The 17,517-nt window shown below is 34.4% G+C and overlaps 1 protein-coding gene across 1 annotated transcript; it reads right to left on the reverse strand.

Moving 5' to 3' along the window:
• Positions 1-8,057: 8,057 nt before the first annotated feature.
• Positions 8,058-16,317, reverse strand: LOC111505833 (uncharacterized). The gene is made up of 3 exons (XM_023160707.2): positions 16,179-16,317; positions 12,845-13,358; positions 8,058-11,190 (listed from the first exon to the last, which is right to left on the reverse strand). The coding sequence occupies exons 1-3, from the start codon at positions 16,230-16,232 to the stop codon at positions 8,147-8,149; spliced, it is 3,612 nt and encodes a 1,203-aa protein (XP_023016475.2). The 5' UTR covers positions 16,233-16,317; the 3' UTR covers positions 8,058-8,146.
• Positions 16,318-17,517: the final 1,200 nt, after the last annotated feature.

A 17,517-nucleotide genomic window follows, 5' to 3' on the forward strand; every position in this document is an offset into this window, starting at 1 on the left:
ATTTTTAAAGTTGTAGCATTAAAAATATATATAACCCCAACGCCGGTCTCCTGTCCCTCTCACACAATAAGCCTTTTCTCACTGCTTACACAGTTTTCGACCACTATTATTGTTTATCCATAAAAGTTCCGATGCCACCGAAGCTGTGAAATATCCAATAGAGTTTTTGAACTCATTGGGTTTGCCAGGCATGCCACCACATAATTTACAACTGAAGGTTGAATTGGTCCGTAATTTGAATCCAGCACGGCTGTGTAACAGCACACCATTAGTCATTAAAACAGTATCAAAAACATTGTGGAAACCAGCATTTTAAATGGCGAATTCCAAAATGAAAATAAGAACAATGTCCGTTTGTAGCTTGTATTTGAGAAGAAAATGTTTTCCACAAGGATATATGTACGTGACATGTTCTAGAGTGGGCAAAGTAAATCATATGATATTTGTGTGTGAAATAGAATCCAATAAAAAAAATTCACAAAGTTCTTCGATAGAATTATTTCCTCAGGGAGTTAGTTGGTGTTTTCAGAAAATAGATAAATGGTCGGACGTGTGCAAATGTAAGTCATGTTGGTTTAGTCTGGTTCACATGTACTCGATTTAGCTCTTCTTGGTGACATTTTTCAGCCCTGTCCAAAAATTACAACCAAGGTGTCATTCGATTCGTATTTTTGCCTAGAAAGTTTAAGGAAAGGTCCGAAAACGCGCCGATGAAAATTGCAAAAGTTATAAACAATTAAGTGAAAAAAACATGGGGCTTCAGTTTTTTCTTAATTTCTCGAAAAATTTTCAAACTTACGCGCCTTTCTGATATAAAAATAAAAAAAATTATGTGAACATATTAAGTGTAAATATTAAGCAATGAAAAAATTCATGTAATGTTGGGATACATCAATGAACAATTAAACAAAATAAATAATAATTAATAACTTTTTCCGAATTGAAAGTTTATAAAATCCCTATAATTATCAAACTAAAACCCTGGCATTTTTTTCCTTTGGTGAAGTTATCCTAAATAGGCAAAAAAAAATAGATTACCGTTGCCAAAATAAAAAAATTGTTATTTTCTATTTTTTTATTAACAATTGAAAATTATAATTTTATAAAAAATACATTACAATTTTTTTTTATTCTTCTATTGTTTCAATGTCTCATGGCTAAAAACTAAATAATAATATTTTTTTTCAATTTTTTACAGCTATTGTTAATACAACAACAAATACATTGTTCATAAGCAATTCGAAATTTTTTTTTGCATTATGTTAATTGAAAAAATCTTGATTTTCAGAAAAAAAAATGGTTTCCTAAAAAAATGTTATTGTTGCTAAAAAATGCGTTTGTTAATTAACAATCGTTTTTTGCAACTAAATAATAGGAAAATTAAGGAACCGTTTTTTTTATTCTTTTTTTAATTGTTTATTTGAAAAAAATTTTATAAACAAATTATTTGTTTTCATTTATTTTTTTTCAATACTTTGTTCTATAATAAAAGTAACTATGTGTTTTTTTTTAATCTATTCTATTTTTTATAAAACTTTTAATATTGTGATACCTTGATACTTGTCTTTTTCATTCGCTCCTTCGCTTTTATGATTATAATAATTTGCTAACTATTGCAGTTATGACAAATATGCTTCAAGTCTTTATTTGTTCATTATGGATTTATTAACAATTTAAGCCTTTTACTAAAGTTGTAGTCCTATTATTCATTTAATTATTGATCGTTATTTATTAAAAAAAGAAAAATTTCAAGTTTTCAGGGAATTTACTTAATCAAAAACATACTGAAAGTTATTTTTAAAATTTATTAAATCATGTTTAGTACAGTTGAAAGTTTTTTATGCTTTTTATTATTTTTTTGTAATCTTTTAGATCGTTTCAGTGGCGGTGGCTCATCATCTGTGGTGTCTTCTGTATTTTCTTGTCGTGATGTTCCTTGAACCTCCTCCTCTTCGACTTCTTCAAGTATCGGTTCACAGTATTCTTGAACTCCTACTGGAAAATCTTGATAATCATTGAGGTCGTCTTCATTTCCATCGGGATTACTATCGGTAGCATTTAATCGACCGATCATGATATCAGTATCATCATTGTCATCATGAAAATATTTACATTTGATATGTTTGAATAATTTTTTTTGTTTTTATGTCAGAGTGACGAAAGGCGCGCGGAAGCCAGACTACCCGCTTTTGGCTCTATTTTCAGGGCTCTGTAAAAATTATAAATAATCGAGATACAGTTTCGGGAGTCGGTACTTTTTTTACGCAAATTCATTGATCTTTTCAAATCTTTTTTCAAATTTCCAAAATTTTGGAAATTTTCCGAGATATTAAGAAAAAACTAAAGCCCCATTTGTTTTCACTTAATTGTTTATAACTTTTGTAATTTTTATCGGCGCGTTTTCGGACCTTTCCTTAAACTTTCTAGGCAAAAATACGAATCGAATGACACCTTGGTTGTAATTTTTGGACAGGGCTGAAAAATGTTACAAAAAGAAGTACATGTGAACTAGACTAGTTCAGATTTCACCAGCTGTTTAGATAACGTTCAATATTCTGTATTTCAGGCACCTCGAGAAAAATCAACATTATCGAAGTTTCCACACACATACGATTACATCATTACTGATTTTGAGAACAATATTTTCCTTTCCTTTGATAGTCTCAGATCTTGAAGAAAACTTGAATGATCACATTTCATGATACTGGTTCATCAAACAATATTTTCTAATTTCACTGAGTAGCCTTAATAGATAAATACGACAACCAATCATTGAATATACGACTATGTTATCTTGAGGCATCTATGATCGAGTCATAAAAAATCATAGACTTTCCAGCACACCAATATGACTTTTTCATTTTCTGAAGAAGAATAGTGGTGAGACGAAAGCCGAAATGAAATTCAGTTTTGATTCAATTCACAATTTTGAGGCAGAGATTGAAAGTTCTACATTTTTGTATGGTTACTGCAGCAACTTTGATTACTGGGAAAATTGTTAAATATGACAAGTTACTGATAAATAGAATATTTTTCTTTGTGAAAAATACTTTGATTTTTACGCAGTAACTTATCGGGGTAAACTAAAAAGTTTGCCCTTCTACACTTGTTCTCCATTATAATTTTTATATTTTTCAGATTAAATAATATTTTTTAGTAGAAGTATATTTGATGCACGCTAACTAATGCGATAACTAATAGTTCATCGCCAGGCGAAGCAATATTTTTTTTTAATTTAGTGACTGGTGATTGAAAGGTGAATTTCAAACAATTTTAAAAAAATGATTAGGTACAACATTTATTGCAAAACCAGGTAAAGATAAAACACTACCCTCCTCATATACACTTTTTGCCCTCATGTCACATCTAACAAAAATTTTTGAGAGGATGTTGAGATTGGAATTACATGTGAAAAACAATCTACTTTCAGTTAATCAGTCTGGTTTTCGAAGAGGTTGGGCACAATTGATGCCGTAGCATATATACTTACTGATATCCAAAACAATTTTTCTGATGATGCGATATTAGCCTGCTCTTTCTTGGACATGAAAGGACCACATGATTGTGTGGACTTGAATATTTTTGATGAGAAGTTGAATCACTTTGGTATCGATATAAAGGCTGCCTGCAGGATTATCGAACTATATCGTGAGAGACAAGTTTTTGTGAGAGATTTCGACAACGTCTTGCATAGATCTAGATTTGCTCGTGCAGTGAAGCACGAGCATAAGTATCTAGGTATGATTTTGGACAGAAAACTTACCTAGACGTCTCATATTGAGCATGTGCAAAAAATGTGAAAAAGGTATGAACATGTTAAAATTGTAGCAGATACAAGCAAGGTGCAAATAAAAAAATAGCACTAATGTTTTATAGGACTTATATACACTCTATCGTCGACTATGGATGTGTGATGTATGTTTCATCATCTTTCACGAATTTAACCTCTATAGATAGAATGCAATTAGAATATGTATAGGAGCAATTAGATCCTCTCCATGTTCTGCAATTCTAGCGGAGGCAGAAGAGTCATATCTACATATGAAAAGACATTCTTGGCATGCAAAATGTTAGTCAAAATAATGAGATTCTCATCAGATGGGTTCACAGACAGGGACTGTAATCTATTCGTAGAGAATTTTAAAAACAACTATTAGAGAATTAAAAATAGTCCACCTCTTGCAGAGGTCTTTATAAAGATAAAGTCTATCGGAGCCTTGCCAACAACCGATAAGTTCCCTACATCAGAGGGAAGTACTTGTACTTCCCTCTGATGTAGGGAAGTACAAGTACTGATTGTGGCGGCTTCTCTTCCTTATGGAGTTCTTGATGTCTTCTAGCTAAGGTCTGTTCTACCATCAGTTTGGAGTAACCATTCCCTTGAAGGTCATTTTTGATGATGCCAGAAGCGCCGTCCAGTAGAGTCTTGATGATTCCTCTCTCAATCAATTGATGGTGGTTGGATTTCTGGTTCAGATACGGTCCTGTGTGAGTGGGTTTTCGATATACAGATGTTTCCCATTTAGTGTCGGTCCTCTTCACCGATACGGCAATAGGGCAATTCATTGTGGATTTTCTTCTCCATTGTGGAAGTGATGGAAAGCCTTACGTTATTGATGTGCTTCAGGAAAGTGTCTAGTTCTGCATTCCCATGGTTCAATATCATGAAGGTGTCGTCTACGTATTTTAACCAGACTCGGGGCTTCTTGTGGGCTTCTTCAATGGCCAAAGTTTCAAACCACTCCATATATAAATTCGCTATAACAGGTGAAAGTGGCGATCCCATTGGCAACGTAGAGAATTCGTCCTTCAGTTGGAAGTAGCCACAGAACGATTTGAAGAAATAAGAAGAGAGACCTTGGAAGAGGATCATGGACCAATCTTTGCCAAGATTGAAAGCACGTGCTTGTAGATCCGATAATACATGGAAAATACCCTCAACAGGAAGTGGGGAAAGTTGGTGAGGAAACAATGCCCAAATGCAGAACGAGAACAGGACAACTATGAAGCCGCCAACGTCATCAACATGAGTTCCCGCCCGCTCACGGAGTTGAGAAGAGGTCTAAACTTCGCCATTGCACCAACATCTGTGCCCACTTTGGAAATAATAACTGCAGTAGAATCCACCAGTTTCCTTATTGATCATATCGAGGCAAAAGAATTTAGATGAAGAATCAGAGAACAGCTAGATCGAGAACCAGTTCCAACTTCTAACATTAGCAATGAAGAACGAATAGCCCTGAACGGGCTACGTAGAGACAACACCATCAAGATCTTACCTGCAGATAAGGGAAATGCTACTGTTGTGATGGATACTGATCTCTATGAACAGAAGTTCGAAGAGGTGCTTCAGAATGGAAAATACACGAAGATCGTAAGAGACCCTACTGGATCAATTGAAAGGAAGTTGTACCAGACTTTGAAAAAACACCAAATCTATTTTACGGAAAAAGAGAGATCATCGCTAACACCGCACCACAGTAAACCCCCTCACTTGTATGGACTACCCAAAATCCACAAAAAGGATGTTCCGCTCAGACCGATCATTCTCTCCAGAGATTCAGCCACTCAGAACTTGTCCAGATTTTTACTATCAATAATTAAACCACTACAAGGTAAAAAACATCATCTTTTGTAAAAAATTCAAGGCATTTCGTTGAACTACTAGAAGCCCTTGGTTGAGATACGTAGACGACACCTACATAATATGGAACCATGGGAATGCAGAACTAGACACTTTCTTGAAGCACATCAACAACGTAAGGCCTTCCATCACTTTCACAATGGAGAAGGAAATCCACAACGAATTGCCCTTCTTAAACGTTTCAATGAAGAGGACCGACACTAAATGTGAAACATCTGTATATCGAAAACCGACTCACACAGGACAGTATCTGAATCAGAAATCCAACTACCATCAATCGACTAAGAGATGAATCATCAAGACTCTACTGGACGGTGCTTTTGGGCTCTGTAATGAAAAAGAAGGTCTCGAAAAGGAACTAGGCATCATCAAAAATGACCTTCAAGGGAATAGTTACTCCAAAGTGATGGTAGAACAGACCTTAGCTAGAAGACAGCAAGAACTTCACAAGGAAGAGAAGCCGCCACAACCAGTACTTTTACATTCCTACATCAGAGGATTATCGGAAAGGATAAGACGGATTGGATCTAAGCATAACATCAGGACCTGATTCAGATCTGGGAACACTATCCGTAGCAACCTCACGAAAACCAGGCCACCAAACCCTGCGAGTGCGGAGAATCATACATCGGTGAAACTAAGAGGCCATTGAAAGTTTGCATTGCTGAGCACAATTAACACACACAGCGAGGAGATACCAGCTAATCCGGAATAGCAAAGCATGTTTGGACTCATCAACACAACATCAAGTGGGCTCAAGCTGAAATCATCTACAAAGAGGAACACTGGTTTAGAAGAAAATTCAAAGAAGCCACATATATGTTGTCCAACAACGCATTTAGTCAAGCTAGCGTAGAGATACGTAACATATGGAAACCTATATTCAAGCGAAAACGACCAACTCAGTCCAAAAGGTCATCTCCCGCCAAAACAAATGAAGCTGATAGAGGGAAGAGGGGATAGGTGGAAGCACTCAGTTATCACCCAAAAACGATTGTGGAAACTAACAATCGAAACGTTGTGACATAATTTGGTTTGAAATCTTTTAATTTTTTATTTTTTCATTTTTTGTTAATAATATTTTTAATTTTTCAAGATTTTTTCAGGGTTATCAAATCAATTTATATCATATTAGACAATGGAATTCCGAACTGATGAGAAATTTTCTATGTTGTTCTATGTTTTATTTGTAACCAACGTTACTGCAGTTTCGTTCTATACGGACATTTTCAAACTTATACAATAAGTATAAGTTAGGACGAAACTGCAGTAACGTTAGTTACAAATAAAAGTGGTAAAAACATAGAAAGTTTCATTTCTCTTTTCTTCATTACATTCTATAATTTCTTCTTCAGGTAGAGTTAGATACGTTTGGGTGGAAGGTCATGCAGGAATAATGGGCAACGGAAAATATATATATATATATATATATATATATATATATATATATATATATATACATCTTTCTAGACTCAATAGCTAACTAAAAAAAATCCAAAAGACAAATGGCGAGATAATTGGCATAACTATACTATCAAATCTGATAATCCTTATACTCATATTCACCCCATTCTTCCCAAGACAATTCCACATATTGAATTATATACACTACCAAGGTTTTATGCCGTCACAACAAACTCAACCACGGAAGTTTTTTCCTACATTTATTTAGAATAGGCGCACACAATACTAGCCTATGTACATGTTATAATAACTCTATAGCCGATTTGAACCATTTATTTTTTGGATTTAAAAGCCATGTTCAAGAAACACAAAACCTAATGTCCACACTTATAACCCTCAATATCCAACTCCCGGTGAACATCACAAGCCATCTATCGATGGAAAACAAGTTGATCTGTGATGCACTGATTATTTTTGTGATAAAAAGTGAAATAATTATATGACTGACTACCTATATCCAACACTCTGTGGCAAATGCCAATCCCCCCCAACAAGGATACAAATAAACAGCACATCATATTTGTTAATAATTTTCAGCGAATACAAATGAAGAGCAGTATTTTACTAGAAGAACTATTCACATTGTAAACTGTGGACCATACGATGAGGATGCTAGTATTATTGGATATCACGAGGAAGTAATTATGTTACTGATGTGTCTTTTTACAAATTTCATTAATAGTTTTAATTTTTTTGATGTTAATCGTGTTTTCCAAATCACCTTTTCCAAGATATCCACCCCTTTTTAATATCAGATTACCTGATTATGTTCAACTAATCCAGAAGATAAATTGATTGATGTAGCCGTTACTACGTGGTAGAAGATCATCATGAAAAATGAGAAATGAAACTTTCTGGTAAATACAAATAAAAGTGACAAAAAATATAGAAAGTTTGATTTCTCATTTTTCATAATACAGAAGATATACAAACAAAAAATACTATAATATAGATTTCAAAAAAATTTTATTAACAAAATTAATGCAAAAACAACTGAAGTAACAAAATAAATAGTCAACAAACTAAGATATGATGTCACTAATATTCAATACTTCTCGCCCTTTTTTCTCGCGAGCTTCTGCAAGGGACGAACTGACTGGTCGGTACCATTTGAATAATATTTCTGGCAGGAACATACTCTCTGTGACATGTTGTTTGGCATCTGCTAGGATTTTTATGTTTCTGGCAGAGCAACATATTAGTTGAAACCAAATCGGTGACCACTAATGGAGTAACTTGTTTTGGAACTATATTGTACTTACGAACAATCTTATACAGTTGGGGTTGCTCTATCTGAGTATGTTCTAAAATTCGTTTGTATGGATTAGGTGTTCTCACAACATCGACAACTGTTGGTTCCTTATAGTAAATATCTCTGGAAGGATCCGAGTAGTAACCTGATCCACAAGAGGACCGGTATCCATCCAAATTCACTTTCGGTTTCTGATTTCCAATCTGAGATATTTCAGCGGAATACCCGGCGGCTAGAGAAGATGAATATCCAGCCGAATAGCTTGATGGGTTGTATTGAATACTTTCATATGGATTTTTCATATTCATTACTTGATAAAGAGAATCAACGTCAGCAGGAAATCTTTCACCGAATGGAACGTTCGGATTTCTGTAGCTCTGACAGCAGTCGCAGAAGCCTTTACGTTGACAACAAGGACAGCCTCCAACCCATATAGTGTCCAAATAACGTCGTGGTTCCTGAAAAATGGGGTAGGAAACCAATAATTTCGGTTTTTGGCCACATTTTTGGCAATGGGATGGTACCAGCGACTTATTTAACCATCCTTCATCAATGAAATGTTGTTCGGGACCAGCTTCAGAATACCAAGCATCAGTATATTCTGGATAGTGTGGCATAGAAGGCAGTAAAACTGGTTTTTTCTCATAAGTTGGCGCTATCATAATGATATCATTTTTGTCAACATGAGGAATAAGAATTGGCATTTCTTTAGAAACTGGATATACTGATGAAGGTTGCTCTCTGTTGATTTGTGGTAATGATATAGGTTTCTCCTCAACTACTGGATAAGGTGAACTTGGGTTTTTATTGTGAATGTCACCCAAAACGATGGGTTTTTCTTCAGTGGTTGATGGATGTCTCCCTTCATCATTTTTCCTATGAAATGAACTGGTGGAATCCTTATCTGAAGCAGAGGTTGACTCATATTTATGAATAACTTCTTTTTTTTCATCTCGTTGTATTGAATCGGAGGAAATCCAAACAGGAGTATTTTTCTTAAAATTGTATTCATTGACAGCTGGTATATCTATTCGTTTTTCTTCCTCATCAGGGGATTGCTTGATTTTGGATTGTTTTGAATCTGAAGGAATCCATACAGGAACGTCCTTTCCAATGTTATCTTTAGAGGAATTTGATAAGTTGATGGGCCTTTCCTCTTCGGCAGGAGTGCGATGGATTACAGATTGTGAATCAGACGGAACCTGAACAGAGAAGTCGTTCTTGAAGTTTTCTTCATTGGCAGCTGGTAAGTTGAGAGGCTTTTCCTCCTCAACCGGGACACGACTAATCTGGGGTTGCTTAGAATCTGATGGGATCCAAACTGATCCATCTTTCCTGGTGTATTCTTTATTATTCTCTAGCATGTTAAAACGTTTAACGTTGAGGTTAAAATGAATTGGCCTTTCTTGTCCACTAGAGTGACGACGGATTTCAGATTGGTGAAATTTCAGGGGAATCCAGACTTGACCATCCTTCACAATATATTTTTTCAATACATCTGATAAGTCAGTAGGTTTTTCATCTTTGGTTGGAAAATGACCATTCTTGAACTGTTCTGCATCTGAAGGAATCCAAATAGGAACATTTTTCTCAATGTGTTCTTTTGAAGTATGTAATAAGTTAATAGGTCTTTCTTCTTCAACAGAGTGACTATTAATCAATGGTTGTGTGGGTATACCAAAATCTTCTCTATTTGCAGATGATAAGTCGAGATGTCTCTGTTTTTCAATCCAACCAGAAGATTTTTTTACTGCTGGGACGTGACTAATTTCTGTTTGTTTTGAATCTGAGGGTATCCAAATAGACCCATCTTTTCTTGAGTGTTCTTTATTGGGAACAGGTAGGTTGAGAGGCTTTTCCTCCTCGGCAGTGTTACGACGAATCACGATAGGCCTTTCCCTTTCATCTTTATAATGACGAATACTTGATTGGTCAGGTTTTGAGGAAATCCAAACTGGGAAATCATTCTCAACATATTCTTTGTTGTCAACTTGTAAGTTGAAAGGCCTTTCTTCATGAACAGTTTCAAAACGACTGATAGGTTTTTTTGTTTCTGAAGGAATCCAAATATATTCTGGTTTCACGTTCAATGGTTTTTCTTCACCAGCAGAAGTGCCAATAATCCCGGATTGATTCGAATCAGAAGGAATCCAAACGGGAACATTTTCCGCCGTATATTTTTTTGGAGCACCTTTCAAGTCCATAGGCCTTTCTTCGGTAGCAGTATTACGAATCATGTCGATGTTTTGTGAATCGGAAGGAATCCTAACGGGAACGTTATTTTTCATATATTCCTTGATCGGTTTGAAATCATTTGGTTTTTCTACTCGACTGATTTGGGGTTGCTCTGAATTCGAAGGCATCCAAATATGATCCCTAGTAGGTTCATGACTAACATCGGATTTTTCTGAATCTGACGGAATCCAAATTGGAGCGTTTTTTCCAACATACTTTTTGGTGATAGCTGTCAAATCGATAGGTTTTTCTTCTTCAGAAGGATTTCGAGAAATATCGGGTTGTATGGAGTCTGAGGGAATCCAGACATATTCTTTCCTGACAGGTGCTAAGCGAATATCACTCTCTTCGACAGGGTTGCTACGTATTTCATTAGTATTACTAGCTTCTTTATTTTCTTCCACTTGATAGGGATCTCTTGGTATGTGTGACTTTTTTGTGCACTTTTTGCAATTTGCTTTTGGGATGTCGTCGTCGCTCAAGTCTTCGACTGGGTAAATCTTTGGAGGATTTTCGTTTGTGAGTACGTATTCGTTTCTTCCTTTTTTCTCTAAAAAATCATCCTCCTTCGATATGGATTGGTCTTTACTAGTCTCTGAAACAATAATTTCATTTCTAACTGGAACTGATTTAATATGGTAGTTGAATTCAGTTCTGATGAATTAATTGCGAAATTATAATGAATATCACATATAAACAAATCATCATATCACGTCTCAACCTTTTTAAGAATTGAAAAATCATAGAACAGACAATATTTTCGCAATGTTTTTTCGAAAACTACAAAAGCTCTGATTGTGGTTACATGACAATCTCATAAAAACTGTTTTTCACATTCATTTTCAAGACCTGAGTTCTGTGTGGAATGAAACAATGCTAAAATTTTTCTTGTGATAATTTCTGTGTGACAATGTCTATAGGGTAACTCTCCTGCCATGCTCTGAATTTGTCATCAATAACACACAGTTTGTTCCATTTTATGAACCTCGGAAACTCTCAATCTGTTGTTTGGAGCTGTTGCTGGGTATTCATCATCACATGTCTTTTAAGGTTGCATTTCATAGCTACCAGTATGTATAGATGAAATAGCAAGAACAGTTGAAAGCATAGTTTTTTTGTTCTGTCTAAATGCAATACTGAATGACATTGATACTGAACTTCGCAAGGTTGGTGGATTTTGTCTAGAGTCTTTGCCAGATCTTTTTTGATAAGCTTCAAAGCTCCTCGAGAGTGTTACATGGAGGAGTTTTGGTCGACTAAGCAATATGTTGCGTATCATGGTCTTCATTTACATAAAGTCAAGCTGAAGCGGTCAACAATATATGTGTCAACGTCGACCCCTAATAAATATAGGAAGACTGGTAATCATTATTCAGGAAGATTAGAAATAACTATATGGAAAAAACGAACGAAAGTTGCAAAATCTTTCCTGAAAAGATGTTGATGTGACACATATATATTACTCTGTACATATAATGAACTAGTGCTAGAAGTTATTCATGTTACTCTTTAGGGCTACACCAGATAATGTAAATGTCTTTGGGTGGTCTTTGGTGAAAGAAAACATATTAGCGACAATTTGATCCGAATGACTTGATTCGGACTGCATTAGGAAGTGTCCCAATTGAGCCATTACTACTGATCAAGAATATATTTTCAGAATATCAGTCAGTGGATTACCCACAATTATAGTCTCTTGAACCCAGCGTTCGATATTCTTTTCCATTGCTCTTCTCTAGCCTCAGTAGCGACTTGTCAGCAGATATTTCACTATGGCATGACACGTTGAATACGATATGCTTGTTATTTCACTGATCTGATTATGTTATATCTACTGATGAGTTCGTCAATGACGTTGGCGTTTTAATGGTAGTTTGATTCCAAGGACTCAATCTTGAGAGTTTTTCGTGTGTTTAGATAGTTAACTCTGATGACATGGTTAGAGTTTCATTTATCTTCCATTTCTACAACTTCCTAACTAATTTAGGAGGGAACTACATAGTCTCGCCGAAGTAGGTGACAAACATACTTCCTCAGATTAGGAAGAAGAAAAGCGGCTTATGTTACACACTCCGATCGTCACTCTGACTGTGAAATCCTATGTTCCTATATGAATATTCATATTTCAGAAGGACATGACAACATTGCCGGAATATATTTTGTATCACATAGTATGCATTTTTGTCATGTATGCCTCAGATCATCTGACCATTTGAAGCGTGTTTATTATCAAAAGTGAATATACTCACTTGATTCATTAGCAGGTAACCATTGGCCATTGAAAAGTTCATAAGAGCAAGGCCTTTGAGGGTAATAAGAACCGGGATAATAGTAAGGAGGAGGGGGCACAAATGGATAATTATATGGGGATGGGGGAGGAAAGTAGGGATGAGTTGGATAGGGAAGATAATTTGGTGAGAATCTCATGTCATTATGAAGTAAATGGTGGTTAGGGTCATGATGACTGGGTTTGATGTGGAAATGAGATTTAGGTTTTGCGTTGTCCGAAGAGTCAATGCGGTTTTTTCCATGGATATCATCACCTCCAAACCTCAGCATCACTTGTGCATTGGCCACAGACTTTGGGTGATTTGCAAATTGTTGTTCTTCATTATTTTCTGATTCTACTTGGGATGTGTGGGTGGGATCAAAATTGTTGCGTTCCAAGATTTCAAAATGGTCGAAATTCACTCTCGAAAAGTCTTTTGGTGTTCGAAACACCTGACTGAGGTTCAAATCGCTGTCATCTTTCTCTGCTGTCGCCTGAAAAAAAAAAGTGAGATTCTGACAAGAACGATTGGGTACAGGAAAGTACAAATTTTCTCTAAAATTCCTCAACTAATTTGAGCAATCCATGAAGAATATATTTTAGTCCACATAAAAATAGAATTATCATTATATGTTTTCAAAGACATAAACATTGATGATGATTATCATTATAGATTGGCATTGAGATTAATATATTAGAGTATATCAATCATTTTTGAATGACTTGTCTTCAAATTAATCGACGATGATTTTCAGACGCAATTGCATCTCCTATATAGGGTGAAGGTAATGGAAATGTTTTTCAACTCAGCACTTTGAACAAACATTTGACATGTGTTTCAAGCCACCTAGTTCATATCTTAAGATGAGAAGAAAGTGATTTACGATCATTTCTTGATAATGTCATCTTAGTTACCGAATGATTCACGAAAATAATATTTTCATAAGTCTAAACTAGGAGGAGAGCATTTTTCGTTAGAATAATACCATCGAATTGCTAACCAGGAATCGAAAGAAATTAAGAAGTATATCTGAGCTGCTAAAAAATTCGGCATCTTAAACTGTTATACCAGATAGACAAATTAAGTTTTTCCCAATCTCCTCAAAAGGTAAAGAACAAGTGAAGAGCAAATCTCATTCAGATGGTAAATTATTGATAAAATAATCAAATCATCTGAGTGGCCTTAACAGCGCAATTCTGACCACATGCATATAATGAACCAATGAGCTCGATATATTGTTAACTGTCTGTGTTATTGAGATGACGACTTCTTTCGTGACGACACTATCTACGCTCATCAATTTTTTTCTGCAGCTTTTACTGGAATCAGATGAATTGAAGATACCAGAATGCAAAATCTGTCTATTTATGATTCAGTGTATATTTGCTATGAATCTCATCAGTGTAAGTATGTTTGTTTGGGTAAAATATCGCAATTGAATTTTAGAGAGCTTAAAGCAGTCGTTTTAGAATGCAATGCATAGTCAGCTAAGTGACACCACTTTATATTTGTTATCGGAACCTTTGGTGTAGTAATTATTATTACTGATTTTTTTTTCCTAATACTAAACCGTTATTTCAACACGTCGACACATGTTTCGATCACCAAGTGATCATCTTAAAGAAGATCAGACTAAACAAAGTTATCCTTATTTATACTATAGATACCTCTTCTAGGTACCTGCGTTTTGAGTGTTTTAAATTAATTTCACAATATTGCCTTATCTACTAGTCTTAAAAAATGTACATCATGTATCCTCATGTAAATCTAATGAATAAAATATTATTTTAATTAGCTATATAGTATACCAATAGGTATTGGTCCACCATTGTTATTCATAATATTATTACTTTTACTTATTACTACACTCTCATAGACATCTAGATGCCTTTTGTTTTTAACTTGTCTAACTAATGTTAATGAACTGAAGTTTATGGAATGGTTCTGTTGCAAAATATGATGGGCGACTGCTGATTTTTCTGGTTTTCCACGTTTTGGGTGTGCAAGTGTTCCTTATATCTTACTTTAATAGATATTTTTGTCTGTCCATAATATCTCGCATCGCAGTCCTCACATTTAATTTCGTAAATTCTAGACTCTTCTGAATTCTCGACTTGATATTTGAATGATTAGATTTACCTAAGTATAACATAAGGACACATTGTAAAATTAATTTAAGACTGGTAGATAAGGTAATATTGGGAAATTAATTTAAGACACCCAAGACGCAACTACCTAGAAAAGGTATCTATGGTATAAATGAGTATAATTAGTTTAATTTTCCTCTTGAAGATGATCACTTGGTGATCGAAACACGTGTCGGTGTGTTAAAATGATGGTTTGGTGTTGGGAAAAAACTCCAGTAATATTCCTCACGTTATATCCAAAATGAGGGCCTTGCAAAATACATTTGTTTAAAAATTCACCGAATTTATAGAACTTGTCACTCAAATATCTTATGATTCCATAAGTCGAATTTCAAAAATTCAAAATTGATCAAATCGATAGGGATATATTTTCAGGAGAGATTTTTTTCATGGACATAAAGATTTTGGCTATCTACTACTCCAAATTTTTACAAAAAAATGTGAGAATCTTCCAATGAGAAGAAGAAAGCAATTCATTTCAAAATAAACTCCTTACAAATATGTGTATTTGTTAGGAGTTTATTTTGAAATTGATCGTTCTACATTTTTTTTTTATAAAGATGAAGAAATAGAAAGTCGAAACCTTTTTTTCTCAAAACTGATGTAATGGCAACTTAATTTACATACAACAACAAAAAATTATAACAACAATTGAACAAATAAAATTATTTTTTGAAATCCAAAAAGTAAATGAAAAATTTTTTGTGCCTGGACAAATTTTCGGTTTTTTGCCGAACTTCAAATCAAATTCATGATTTAAACGACATATCGATATGAATTTCAGTATTTTTTTGATGGAATACTCAACAACAAGTTCAATATATGAATGTACACTACGAATGAATAAAGACTTTTTTTCTTGATATAAGTTTCACTAACTCTATTTCCATCATCAGGAGATGCTCAATACTAAATATATCTTCGAGTTCTTGACAATATTCATATCTAGTTTCAAATATAGAAACAGAATCGTAGATTAAATAACTGCTTTCTTGTTACCAAGTTTCTCGTAGTGGGTACTTAGTTAACGAAACTTTGGCTGGGGAAATATTTTTCAAATTTCACAAAAAATTCATCCGTTATCTATCCCAGAGATTTCACCACCATATATACACTAAATAGATAATGCGAAAGTCATCGAAAAGATTATTTTCTCCAAAACTCACCCTTATTATGCACACCACTAGAAACCACAATAATATTTTTTCAAAGTCATACATGTTAACACCCCACAAGTGAACTGGGTCTAACAATTCCAAAACTGAAATATTAGTTTTTATAGAATTCGATAACCTCAAGATGAATTCGATCGATGGCACGTATTTCATGTTCGTTTATATTATTCGAAAGTGGTTTTACATAATGAACACAATTCAGTGACTTGACATTGAATTGGGGTATTGAATGACAAGTTTTGTATGAACTCGAACTTCTTTTTTGGTTTCATCGTAATTCTAGTATATTTACAAAAATGTAATTTAAGTTAGCGAAGTTGCCACAAATTTGCTGAAACAAAAAAGTGCATGTCCTCAAGGTGGTAGCTGTTCATTGGAGATACTTAATTGATATATTTATTTGACAAGAATGAATGGAAACCATATAGCAGCATTCAATAGTATGCTTCACAGAGTATCTTTGAAAACGAGAATAAAAATCATATGCTTTCAATTCATTGCACACACACATCAAATATCATTCATCAGAAATGATTTCAAATAATTTCAGTCCGTAATTTACAATTTACTTATTTTACGCGTTAACCTGAAAATATTCCAAATCATTGTTTATAAAGGGCTATATGAGTTCGCTATTCTGGTTCTGAAGATGAAGGCAATAACCAAAATACTTCAAATTCGATTTTCAATTGTATTTTGTTTCGCAGTCAATCTGATAATCTGTTCAAACTTTATCACTGGAACGTTCAAAAGGGGTATATCATTAGGAGAGATAGGCTCTCAAAAAAATAAGCTCTTTACTTCATACAAAAAATTGCGTGACACTTACAAATGGAGGAAAAAAGTAATCTAATTCAGAGCAACTTATTCGCACAGATTTGAAGACCATGCATAGAAAAAAAACCATGTCGAAACATTAAATCACACGAAAGGAAACGCAATTTCGAAACAACTGCTACACGGAATCGCACGAAAAACATTTTCCCATTTATTCCCCTCCCGAAACAACTATTCTTACATGAACATTAAATTATATAAAAGAAAGAATACTTTTGAAACAACTGCTTTCATGTGACCATTAATCTATACGAAAATATCTTTTTTATTCAGTTTGTATTCCAGACTGACATGAAACACATCACCCCCAATGAAGGACTTCGGAGTTTCGAAAACGAACTCTTGTCTTATTACCTCATTAGCATCATCCCGAAAAATACTAGAAATTGAAGTAGCCATTTCATTCATAAAATTACTCATATCACGTTTACAGGTCGTTATAGACATTCATATGCATAGATACAATCCTTACCATGGAAGTCTTTAAAATTGA

The sequence above is a fragment of the Leptinotarsa decemlineata genome, unplaced genomic scaffold, assembly GCF_025532065.1.
Source record: "Leptinotarsa decemlineata unplaced genomic scaffold, Ldec_3_MD MMD2_tig00026354_RagTag_RagTag, whole genome shotgun sequence".
Lineage (NCBI taxonomy): Eukaryota > Metazoa > Arthropoda > Insecta > Coleoptera > Chrysomelidae > Leptinotarsa > Leptinotarsa decemlineata.

Coding starts and splice junctions, on each gene's coding strand:
- LOC111505833 (XM_023160707.2), bottom strand. CDS start 16,232: ATGTATGACTTTGAAAAAATATTATTGTGGTTTCTAGTGGTGTGCATA. Junction 13,359..16,178: donor TAGTGGTGTGCATAATAAGG/GTGAGTTTTGGA, acceptor TTTTTTTTTCAG/GCGACAGCAGAGAAAGATGA. Junction 11,191..12,844: donor GTTACCTGCTAATGAATCAA/GTGAGTATATTC, acceptor TTATTGTTTCAG/AGACTAGTAAAGACCAATCC.